Genomic DNA, 13,101 nt, shown 5'->3' on the forward strand with positions numbered 1-13,101 from the left:
GCACTATGTTTGACATAAGATAGAAGCATGAAATTAATAGTATATTTAGTTTGTACTCTTAGCTTAACACACTGTAAGTTTCACATTTCTTCGTTTAGTCAAATCGTAGAAAATGACAGTATAAAAATTAGCTTTTTTAAAATACTCTATACTTTGAACTTAAAATTTTTACATAAGGAGTACAGCCATCGAGTTAATTTTAGATTTATTTTGTTGAAAAATATCTATATTTAATATTTGGTAAGTATAAGCTTCCTACATATAATAGCCAAGGTTCTGGAGCCAGTCAAAAACAATGAAAAATCAGCAAAATTACCAGTTTTTCAAAAATTATTTTTAATTCAGGGATAATTATTACGTAATTTTTTAATATATATTCAAAAATTACTACTCTTAAGCTTTAAAATAGCGTTTCAAACAAAAAGATATCTTTAGTAGACGCAAAGCTATAATAACATAAAAATGATCTTCTGAAAAAGTTCGAATGCGGGTACCGGGGAAACCACGCAACTTAAAATTAAATCATAATGGATTTGCTTAATTACAGTCCTAGAGAACATCCCTACAAAGTTTGATCAAAATCTAAAATGAGACAGCAATTCCGATTGACGCTTGCATACGGAATGACAGTTAACGGTCTATAAAAACTGTTGTAATCGAGAGCGGTGAAATTTTTTTTTTTAACTTTCTTATTTGACCCTATTATAATGCAGCCCTATACTCGTTTTTCAGATGCATCGACTTTCCCTGGATTCCGAGATTTTACAAATTTTATGTCTAATTTGACTCGACTAGTGATAAAATAAATGAATTTTTCTTTTCGATTCACATGCCATCACATGAACATGATAAAAAAAGGTATCGAGGAAAAAAGAATTGGAAAGTTGACAAATAGTGTCTTAGTATTGCTCAATAATTCGCCTATTCACATGTTTCGTAATGTACGTCAGCTCCTCTATATTATACGGGTTTCGATTTTTCAAGCCTGGGATAAGTGAAGTATGTATAAGTACTTTTTCGAATGTACTAAAAATCTATAGAAGCACATGACTTGTTTATTTTTATATAGGAGGGTACCTCGTAAGTAGATAAGGAAAATTTAGGGGATGTTTCTTTAATATATTCTAAAAATCATCGCCAAGCGATATCAAGTCTGCAGATAAAGCGTTAGACAAATAATTATTTTCTTATAGAATATGCTAAAAAATCACCAATTAAAGGTCACCTCGACCTCATTGAATCAATCGTCATGTGGAGGTCTAACAGCTGTAAAGAACCAAGTAAAAAAAAAAATAAATAAAAATTCAAATCTAGTACCCAAACTTGCGCAATGTTTAACTTCATTAAGATCTATCAAAAAAACTTTTCCCCATAGGATTAACTTCTGTAATTTGGTTCACTTCAAAAAACCGGTATGGTGTCCAATATCTGAAGGAATGACTCTTTGAGTTACGACTGTACCGCTGAAATGTTGAATCCATCTACTGTTACAAAGAAGCTGCAAACGATCGTAAATATGTAGGTGTCTGCCCAAACGTATATCCAACTCCAACGATAACCTTCTTTAGTCAGCAATCTATTGAATCTGTTATACGAAGACGTAAGTGGCAGTAGATTGGACACACGCTTTGAAAAAAGCAAGGGCTAAAATGCAAGCCAAGAGATGCATGGAACTGCTCACCCTAGATGACAAACGAGCCGGAAAACCAAGAAGCTAATGGCGGAGAACAGTAAGGAAAGAATCAAGAGATTCCATCAACTACTAAAACTTTTTATAAAAAAAAAAAACTGATTGGATTTTGCTTAAAATATATTTTTTTATCACCAACCAGAATTTGTTAACATAAATATTGAAAATATATATAAAAAAAACCGTTGCATAATATTGCTTATCGTTTAACTTTTGTGTATCACATTGTAGGGGTATAACAAGATATGTTTGTGTTTTATTCAAAGTTTACTTTGAATTTGCATTGGATCTGAGTTCAAGACCATTGAATCTTTTGTTACCAAATTATTTAACACTGTTAAATCTGAAAGAAAATAAGTATAAAGTATAACTCATGACTTTACGCATTACTGAATTACTCACCTCCAGTTCTTGCATATTGTTCTAATGTCTGCCTGATATCATTTATAGGTACTGCCGTATTACAATTCGGATAGATAACGTTATCCTCTTTTAAATTGGAAACACAAATTCCAACTATGCAACCATTTTCGTCGAACATTGGTCCACCACTTTGTCCAGCTTGAACACAACCATCTGACATTATTGCCCCAGGTGTGTATTTGATTATTCTCCCTTGGAATATTGAAGGATTAAAATCATGCTTATTATCAAATTTAATAAAGAAGGGAAATCCAGCATTGTAAACCATCTGACCAGGATGAGGTCTATTGGGGGAGAGTTTAACGAAATACTTATTGGGAATGTTTGAGCTTGGTTTGAGAAGTGCCACATCGAATGGTTTGTGAAAGTTGGGATTTTTCCAAATTAAATTAGCTTCGAAATTTCCATATGCACTTCGACATGTTATTGTTGAATTGTCCTTAAAGAAGAATTTATAGTAATAATAAGGAGGTTTATAAATGGGCAACTTACGTCTTCAATAACATGAGAACAGGTAAGGACAAAAGTCTTATTTAGAATTTTAACAAGAGTGCCAGTACATTGTTTGTCATCTATCATCACAACAACAATGCTGCGTTCCCCTGAAATATGAAAGCAAATTAATTTTGAATTCAAGATCTATTCCAGACTTACATTGAAAACTGGAAATCTTTGGTGGCACTGCTATGGATGAAACACTAATTCCTAACTTCTTCATAAAGTCTATCAGGATATGAGAAAAGCTGGCGGCCAATGTTAGGTTAACATTCTCATTTTGTCTTTGGAAACTTGTGCATATAATCATTCCAATAAGTCGCCTATAAAAATATACAAACTATATATTTCTTGAGCTTTTCCTAAATAGTCGAGTGTCGTATAAGATTTATGCCCCGGAATCAAGTGAAAGTCAATGAATCTCTGTATAAACTTTTTGATAGTATATAAAAAAAATGTTTAAACAAAATTTTTGTCCGCTCTTAATTTTTAATAATTTTTATAATTATTATTTTTCGGATTTGTTCCTTATTTATATTAAATTCTTATGCCTTATTCCGTGACCTTTCTTTATTAAATAAATATTATCTTCTTCGCTGGCTATAGGTCTTGTTTCGATTTTATCTCAACATCTTTGTCGACGTTTCACGTGTGCTTACACGCTTCTTCAGGATTAAGAAAAAATAATTCTAAAAAAATGCTAAAACGTATAGAATTGGAGATCAAAAGATTAAAGATAAGTATTTATTCTATACGTTTTAGCATTTTTTTAGAATTATTTTTTCTTAGTCCTGAAGAAGCGTGTAAGCACACGTGAAACGTCGACAAAGAAGTTTAGATAAAATCGAAACAAGACCTATAGCCAGCGAAGAAGATAACATTTACTTATTTATATTAGTTTAAAATTATATTTTAAAAAGAAAAACTGTTACAAACTTGATCTGGGTTCTCAAAGAACTGCAGATTTAATGATGAGGGGTGGTGAGGGGACAAAAATGGACTACATCAGCTTTTGGGTGTTGTTAATGCGGGCCTAAAGGCAGAACTATATCACTAGTCTACAAAATTATAATTATTTTGTTTTGTTGTTGCGGAAACTAAACAATACTTTTCAAAATGTTTGTTAGAAAATTAAAAACAATAATTTTAGCTACATTACAGGTTTTGAAGAAAATTTTTTAAGCTCAAATCGTTTCGATTTCTAAAATAACTGTTTTTCTTCTTTAAAGAAAAAGCTTATAAAAAAAAGTTTTTATAAATAAAATGTATTAATATCCAAGAATTCATCAATAACTAGATACCTTCAGCGTTTTAAAAGTTCTTGGTGTTTTAGGTGTATTTAAACAAGCTTTAGACTTAGAAGATATGTGAATACAAAAACGAAAATTTCAAGACTTAAAACTAAATTGATATGTGAATAACAAAACGAGATTTATAGCTAAGAATTGGACCTAAATATGCAGTGAATTTCACATTTCTATCTGAAGTCAATCATAGGCTTAAATAGAGGTTTATCTTGTTTTTTTAGTGTTGTTGGTGTTTTTTAAACTAGAGGTAAACTTGGAAGATAAGCAAATAACAAAATTCTTATTTCTATCTACAGTCAAACCTCTCACGGTCATCATTAAAAAATTACAACTGAGCTTAAAACTTTTGTGCATCCATCGTGATAATTTAATATTATATTATTAATAAACATATATATTTAATATTTGGTTGGTATCAGCCACGTAGAAAGGTACACATAATATCCAAAGTTCTGGAGTCAGTCAAAAAAAAAAAAAAAAAAAAATCAGTAAAATTACCAGATCTAAAAAAAAAATAACTGAAGAATAAATGATACGTGATTTTTTAATATATTAGAACTACAGCGACGATATACTCAATAATAATTATTTATAAGCTTTAAAATACCGTTAAAAAAAGATATTTTTGATAGAAAAGTTTTCAGACGCAAAACTAAATAACATACAAATGACATTTTCCAAAATATATCGAATTATCACAAGCCTCTTCCTCCCCGCCCCTTCCCAGGATACCGCACGCGCTGGGGTCCATTTACCCCGAGTATGATGGCACTTGTGGGGCTAGTCATATCGGCACTTAAAATAGAGTTTTTTTTAAGAAAAAAAAAAACTTTTTATTACAAGCAGTTACGAAATGTAAAAAGTAATTATCTCTATTCTATATACAAATAAAAATATACAGAAAAAAATAAAAATTAAGTATTAAACAAAGATAATTTATTAAACAAAGAAAAAAAAATTTTTTTTTTAATGTAAACTCCTGCTCAAAATTAACACACACTTTTTTCTTCTTAAGTTATACCCCTGTATTTTATTTAAAATGGCTTTAAAATTCTTTGGTGCATTTTTTGTGATTGCATATTGTTTAGCAAGTTGAAAATATGCTAAACTGCAACAGTATTACCAACCAAAAAAAAGATAAACCAATTTTAGCAATTTAAGGTCAGAAAACTGATATCAAAATAATTTTAGTTTTTTAAGAAAACAAATTTTAAAGAATGCAAAGAAGGGACAGTTCTTTCCAATAATTTTATTCAATACTTTTGGTATTGTCTCTTTTAGCGCATATGACAAGTTGGAGTCATCTGTTCATTCCACGAATTAACTTTTGAAGGTTTTGATGTAACTTTTCCTTCACTGCAGTTTTCAGTTCATCAAGACTGCTTGGAGGTACATTTCGGTCATGAATACATCTCTTCAACATTTCCTAGACTTGTTCTATTAAATTTAAGTCCGAATTTCTGTGTGGTCAATCCAAAGCTGGCATATTAAAATCTTGAAGATATTCTCAAACCACTCTAGCATGCATTATCATGCATCGGACTAAACTGTGGACAAAATCTAGTGGTGATTGGAACCAGATGCTGTTCGAGGATATCAGTCAAGTACCTTTTGGTACTAGCAGAGCTCACTTACTCCGTACGTGTTGTAAACCAGATTTTACTGCATGAAAATTTATGACTCTTCTCTAAAAGGTTCGCGGGATGACAGACACTTCAGCAAATCTCTCCCAAAATCTTCGCCACAAACATTATATTCGATAAATTAAATTTAAGATCACTCCTGTCTCATTTGAGAAAATAACCATGATACTGTGACATAAAGTTATAATAGGACTTTTCTGTAAAAAAAAAAATTGGATGTGCGATAAATTTGAGCAGTGTAGAAAAAAAAAAAAAAACAAAAAATAAAATGAAAAACCATGCTTCAGCACTTGTTAAACCAGTAAAAAAAAATCCAGTTTCAGTTTCTCTTTTACTATTTACTAATCTTTATGTCTAAGAGGGATTGCTGTTAGTGCAATCAAAAATATTACAACTTTTATTAACATTCTTTAACATTCTCGCATTCTCTATGAAGAGCTTGATGAAACTGAAGGGTCCTTCTGAGAGAGTTAAAACTAATTTGCTCAAGGAGGGTGGAACTTTCAATTACATTAGATAAAATTTGGTGTATACAAATAAGATCGGCAACTTTGCGACGTTTTTCTAGATATTGTAAGTTACGGAGTAGTAACCGTTTTTGATACAAGGGCAAGTTGAAATTGTCAGCCCACGGAAGTCCTTTTAAGGCTTGTGGAGTTGGTGATAGGGGGACCCGAATTGGCAAACATATTCAAGTAGGTAAAGGCGTCACAATCATCCTCACAAAGTTTGAGCAAAATCTAAAATAAGGCAGCAATTTCGATTGAATGTTTTCATACGAAATGACTCAGCTGTTCTTATTTTTCAATAAACGGTTGTTAAAAATTGTTATAATCGAGAGGGGCAGACAAATTTTTTTAACATTCTTCTTAGAGCTTTTTATAATGCAGCTCAATACTCGTTATACAGACTCATTGACTTCCCCTGGATTGCGAGATTTTACAAATTATATGCGTTACGGCACTCCACTAAAATAGTGATCAAGTTTGCTTACAGTTTATCATTGAAAACAGCGGCACCTTCGCATCCAATTGGGAGATTATTCGACAATACAAATAAACTTCCATTTGAATTGATCAAATTTGAAATCTTTCCAATGTGAATGGTTTTATAGAACTCCTCCAGTCCAAATGGAGTACAAATTGTGAGAATATCATCCAACTTTTGAGCTTTGTAAAGAAATCGTAGATAATTCTTAATCTGGCTAATGAATCTTTCTAAGATTTCTTTGTCATTTGTTTTTCTAAATGAAAGTACAACAAAGCTACTTAGGAAGCATTCTTTCGATGTGTCATCAATTTGGCCACCTGTTGAGCAAATATGTTGAATATATCGAGACACTTCGTTGCAACTAAATAAGTAAAGTAGCTTGGCGCTATAGCGTGTAAAGATTTGTGATTGATTAACTAAGCCTTTACGATCAAAGGTTATTTGATAATTCAAAGAGTTAAGGAACTTTGAGTCATTGTTATCTTCCTGGACATTGACCAGCGAGTCATTTCGAAGAGTTTCGATTATTTTTGAGGAGGCACATTGTCCATTTGGTTCCACAGGACGGATATATGGTGCAAGAATTGTCCCAGATGATAGGATGATTTCATCATTAATGATTATTGCTGATTTTCGGGTGTTTGGATGGTTTGTTATTTCCAAAATACCGTGACGTATTTTTAGAAGCATCTGTTTTTTGGTTGATTGTTTAGTTTATGTAATTTGAAATTTTTTTTATTTACAAATGTACTTACTTTATGTTGTGGCAATATTTTTTTGTTTAATGGTTATCATTGTTTTAAACAAGTGATTTGTTTTAAATGAAAATAGCAAAGTGGAAAATTTTATAAACAAGTTTTTTATTCTTTTGTTTTGTTGTGGAAATAAAAACAACAAAAATGAACACGTCAAAAATACGATGACGTTTTAAGAAGAATTCTTTTTTATGTCAAATTCATTGTATATATATTTCTATAGTACTATCAATCCATGAAAATACTTTAGCGACATCTTTTGGTAGATCTGCACTTCAATTTTCTGCATAAGGTTCAAACATAAAATAAACTAGCGATCCCAGCGGTGGCGACGCAAAATAGAAAATTCTACTTCATGAGAGTACTATAAGAATATATATTGGCGATTGGAGGATATACTACTAGCGCCGTAGTGGTCAAAAATTGTAACCAAATATACAGGACGGAAGAAACTAGCGCCACCTAGCCTTCACAAATTGGAAATAGTTTTGTTTACGTCAAGCTGTCAGGCCATTTTTTTTTTTTGTAAACAAACACTTTTCTTTCGCATTTCAATGTTTTCTTTCTGTTGAATACAATTGAATACGTAAAAAGCAATATAAAAAGATTAAAAAAGAAGTACATACAATTAAAATATTAGTGTCGTGTTAACATAATTTTTATAAAACTTATTCGGAATTAAATATTTTGTTACCATCGTGTTGTTGTCGTCCGAAATCGTTGTGCGGTCGCGTCTCGATTTTGATGTACGAGAAAAGGAATGTTTTCTCGGCTAAAGCTCATCAGTCCAATATCATTAAATATGGAACTTGCTCTTTGTCGTTTCCTAAGACACAACAAACAGCCCCAACAGCAACAATATCAACAGATGCAACCAGCCTAGCCCCATGTTGTAACTACGAAAAAGCTGTTGAAAAAAAAGACGAGGCTCTCATAGTCATCTGCGGCTGGAGTGGATTCCAAATCAAATTTGATTCATCACATGTCATATACATATGTTCGCTGACCTTCATCCAAGAGAACTGCTACAACCAACACATGGAAACACATAAGTCGCAAACACAAAAGAAGACCACCTCTTCAGTGTCTCTAACATGAACTGATTCAAGTGCGGGTGTGAGCAAAACATGGTCCAAATCATCGCCGAGAAAGGGTACAAGTGAATCCAGCGGCATGGTAATGAGCTCTAACAATGCTAACAACACAGTATCAATATTGGAAGCAGACATTGAGAGCATTTTTGAAAAAATGCATTCCGATAAGTCTGAAAATGATGTTGGAGGCAAAGGACAAGCTTCTGGTGGAGGTGGAGATGGAGCAGGAGGTGATAATCTTGTGATTACAAGGCAGGAGAATGCTGTCGGTGGAATTACCTTCAACATAATTATCCCACAACCAGATTCCGCTGAAGCAGGCAATAAGGTGAGTTTTTGATTTAAATAGTTAACCAAGATTTCTTATAAAAATATGTTTCTCTGTCAGGGTAATGCCAAGCAACAACAACAGCAACAAAGAAGTGGATACAATTCTTCAGCACCTGTATGCATTGACATGCCCGTATTAGATCATCCGGATGAAGGCGTCGATAAATCAGCAGATTGCGTCTGCTGAAATTACATTAATTTATATTTTTAAATTGAATTCTTTAAATGTACTATACTGAATGCTGTTACCCAGATTCAATTTTAAATTTAAATATAAAACCTTTTGCGATTACGTTAAATTTAATTTTTAGTTTTTTTTAAATTTGATTTGATAATTGAATTTTCTAATTAAATTAATTGTATACCATATGGATTGTTTTTTTTTTTGCATAAATTGTTATTGCATTGAGGTCAGTGGTTCTTTCAAGGAAAACTTGCCAATGTTTAAATGCACCACTTGAACTTGAGAGCAGATAATACTTACATAGATACTGCATGTATTTTAGGAAATAACCAGGAGCAGAAAAAAAAAATTAAATTATTTTGTACGTACATACAAATGTATATACCTACATTTTTATTTCAATGATTATTTGTATAGGTAAAGCGATATTATGTCTTTCTTCTTATAATTATAATTAATTATTAATATAACTTCTGCTACCATTTAATCTAATCGTTAGACTTTCATCTAGGTTCTAGGAGGTCAGATATGATATTCTGAAAGAAAGAATAAAAACAGAAGATTTTCATTTAATAAAAAATTCTTTTAAATGTGTAGCTGTGCAGGCTGCAGGATAGTTTAAAGCTCCATTGGCTTTATGTTTTTCTGACCAAATAGAACTAACCTACCTAGTATATGAGTTTATCTTTATTCCCCTGCTGCTGTTGCTGGTGATGACACTGCTGTTGTTGGTTAATTTGGCGGTTCTGCTTCATGTTCAGCCTTCTTCTTAGATCCTGGTTCGGTTGTTGTTGTGACTTGCCGCCAGCAGTTGGAATCATTTTGTTGTCTTTTTTGGTCTTCAACTTTTCACGCAAGGTTTTTTGTTTTTTTTTTTTGGTTCGATTTTGCGCAGCCCGAGATGCGACCGACAAAACGACTTCGAGATTGCCAAACACAACGGGGATAGAGACCGACGACAGAAATAACGACAAAATGTTAACTTCTGAATACCCTTTCTAAAATATACAAATTTATGCAAATAACACGACACCGCACTTGTTTACTTGAATTAAATGAACGTTTTTTTTTAACATTCTGATATTTAATTCACTTTTTATGAATATAAATGTCTTAAATGTGACTTTTTTCAAAAAATAATCGACCACTGTAATGTGAAAGAAAAGTGTTTGTTTACAAAAAAAAAAAAATGTCAGGCTTGACAGCTTGACATTTCTGTTGTCATTTCTCACAACAACGCGGCGCTAGTTCCTTCCGTCCTGTTTATTTGGTTGCAAATGTTGACCACCGGTAGCGCATTTCAACTTAACCAATCCCCATATTGGCGATTGGAGGATATACTACTAGCGCCGTAGTGGTCAAAAATTGTAACCAAATATACAGGACGGAAGAAACTAGCGCCACCTAGCCTTCACAAATTGGAAATAGTTTTGTTTACGTCAAGCTGTCAGGCCATTTTTTTTTTTTGTAAACAAACACTTTTCTTTCGCATTTCAATGTTTTCTTTCTGTTGAATACAATTGAATACGTAAAAAGCAATATAAAAAGATTAAAAAAGAAGTACATACAATTAAAATATTAGTGTCGTGTTAACATAATTTTTATAAAACTTATTCGGAATTAAATATTTTGTTACCATCGTGTTGTTGTCGTCCGAAATCGTTGTGCGGTCGCGTCTCGATTTTGATGTACGAGAAAAGGAATGTTTTCTCGGCTAAAGCTCATCAGTCCAATATCATTAAATATGGAACTTGCTCTTTGTCGTTTCCTAAGACACAACAAACAGCCCCAACAGCAACAATATCAACAGATGCAACCAGCCTAGCCCCATGTTGTAACTACGAAAAAGCTGTTGAAAAAAAAGACGAGGCTCTCATAGTCATCTGCGGCTGGAGTGGATTCCAAATCAAATTTGATTCATCACATGTCATATACATATGTTCGCTGACCTTCATCCAAGAGAACTGCTACAACCAACACATGGAAACACATAAGTCGCAAACACAAAAGAAGACCACCTCTTCAGTGTCTCTAACATGAACTGATTCAAGTGCGGGTGTGAGCAAAACATGGTCCAAATCATCGCCGAGAAAGGGTACAAGTGAATCCAGCGGCATGGTAATGAGCTCTAACAATGCTAACAACACAGTATCAATATTGGAAGCAGACATTGAGAGCATTTTTGAAAAAATGCATTCCGATAAGTCTGAAAATGATGTTGGAGGCAAAGGACAAGCTTCTGGTGGAGGTGGAGATGGAGCAGGAGGTGATAATCTTGTGATTACAAGGCAGGAGAATGCTGTCGGTGGAATTACCTTCAACATAATTATCCCACAACCAGATTCCGCTGAAGCAGGCAATAAGGTGAGTTTTTGATTTAAATAGTTAACCAAGATTTCTTATAAAAATATGTTTCTCTGTCAGGGTAATGCCAAGCAACAACAACAGCAACAAAGAAGTGGATACAATTCTTCAGCACCTGTATGCATTGACATGCCCGTATTAGATCATCCGGATGAAGGCGTCGATAAATCAGCAGATTGCGTCTGCTGAAATTACATTAATTTATATTTTTAAATTGAATTCTTTAAATGTACTATACTGAATGCTGTTACCCAGATTCAATTTTAAATTTAAATATAAAACCTTTTGCGATTACGTTAAATTTAATTTTTAGTTTTTTTTAAATTTGATTTGATAATTGAATTTTCTAATTAAATTAATTGTATACCATATGGATTGTTTTTTTTTTTGCATAAATTGTTATTGCATTGAGGTCAGTGGTTCTTTCAAGGAAAACTTGCCAATGTTTAAATGCACCACTTGAACTTGAGAGCAGATAATACTTACATAGATACTGCATGTATTTTAGGAAATAACCAGGAGCAGAAAAAAAAAATTAAATTATTTTGTACGTACATACAAATGTATATACCTACATTTTTATTTCAATGATTATTTGTATAGGTAAAGCGATATTATGTCTTTCTTCTTATAATTATAATTAATTATTAATATAACTTCTGCTACCATTTAATCTAATCGTTAGACTTTCATCTAGGTTCTAGGAGGTCAGATATGATATTCTGAAAGAAAGAATAAAAACAGAAGATTTTCATTTAATAAAAAATTCTTTTAAATGTGTAGCTGTGCAGGCTGCAGGATAGTTTAAAGCTCCATTGGCTTTATGTTTTTCTGACCAAATAGAACTAACCTACCTAGTATATGAGTTTATCTTTATTCCCCTGCTGCTGTTGCTGGTGATGACACTGCTGTTGTTGGTTAATTTGGCGGTTCTGCTTCATGTTCAGCCTTCTTCTTAGATCCTGGTTCGGTTGTTGTTGTGACTTGCCGCCAGCAGTTGGAATCATTTTGTTGTCTTTTTTGGTCTTCAACTTTTCACGCAAGGTTTTTTGTTTTTTTTTTTTGGTTCGATTTTGCGCAGCCCGAGATGCGACCGACAAAACGACTTCGAGATTGCCAAACACAACGGGGATAGAGACCGACGACAGAAATAACGACAAAATGTTAACTTCTGAATACCCTTTCTAAAATATACAAATTTATGCAAATAACACGACACCGCACTTGTTTACTTGAATTAAATGAACGTTTTTTTTTAACATTCTGATATTTAATTCACTTTTTATGAATATAAATGTCTTAAATGTGACTTTTTTCAAAAAATAATCGACCACTGTAATGTGAAAGAAAAGTGTTTGTTTACAAAAAAAAAAAAATGTCAGGCTTGACAGCTTGACATTTCTGTTGTCATTTCTCACAACAACGCGGCGCTAGTTCCTTCCGTCCTGTTTATTTGGTTGCAAATGTTGACCACCGGTAGCGCATTTCAACTTAACCAATCCCCAATACAATGTCAAATTGTAGTTAGTTTTAAAAATTCAAGTATAGGTGGCAGTAGTTATTGTAAAAAATGATGGCTGTATCCGGTAAGATATATATCCGGTAAGTGAACGTTATTTTTTGAAAATGAGTATTTGTTCCAGCATTTTGCATGATAAACGTGTTAAAAATTATTTTAACCCTACTACGGTAAAGCCAAAAGGATTCTAAAATACTTATTGTAATTTGACAAAATGGAGTATCGGTGAAAACGTCTTGCTCGTCCGCTTAAAAAAGGCTATGTGACGGTGAATGAAATTTGCCAATATTACGTAAGTCGTTTGTAC

At 32.6% G+C, this 13,101-nt stretch overlaps 1 protein-coding gene across 1 annotated transcript; it reads right to left on the reverse strand.

The window, feature by feature from the left end:
- Positions 1-1,792: 1,792 nt before the first annotated feature.
- On the reverse strand, positions 1,793-7,462 carry LOC129905949 (uncharacterized). Its single transcript, XM_055981573.1, has 6 exons — positions 7,304-7,462; positions 6,553-7,238; positions 2,768-2,931; positions 2,606-2,715; positions 2,093-2,552; positions 1,793-2,033 (listed from the first exon to the last, which is right to left on the reverse strand). The coding sequence occupies exons 2-6, from the start codon at positions 7,236-7,238 to the stop codon at positions 1,951-1,953; spliced, it is 1,503 nt and encodes a 500-aa protein (XP_055837548.1). The 5' UTR covers positions 7,304-7,462; the 3' UTR covers positions 1,793-1,950.
- Between the last annotated feature and the right edge of the window lie 5,639 nt (positions 7,463-13,101).

This window comes from Episyrphus balteatus, chromosome 1, assembly GCF_945859705.1.
Source record: "Episyrphus balteatus chromosome 1, idEpiBalt1.1, whole genome shotgun sequence".
NCBI lineage: Eukaryota > Metazoa > Arthropoda > Insecta > Diptera > Syrphidae > Episyrphus > Episyrphus balteatus.

What these genes read in the sequence shown, in the direction of transcription:
- LOC129905949 (XM_055981573.1), bottom strand. Translation starts at nt 7,238, where the DNA reads ATGCTTCTAAAAATACGTCACGGTATTTTGGAAATAACAAACCATCCA. An exon ending in AAAGATTTCCAGTTTTCAAT is followed by an intron (nt 2,716 to 2,767) that starts GTAAGTCTGGAA and finishes TTCATATTTCAG; the next exon opens with GGGAACGCAGCATTGTTGTT. An exon ending in GTTCTCATGTTATTGAAGAC is followed by an intron (nt 2,553 to 2,605) that starts GTAAGTTGCCCA and finishes TTCTTCTTTAAG; the next exon opens with GACAATTCAACAATAACATG.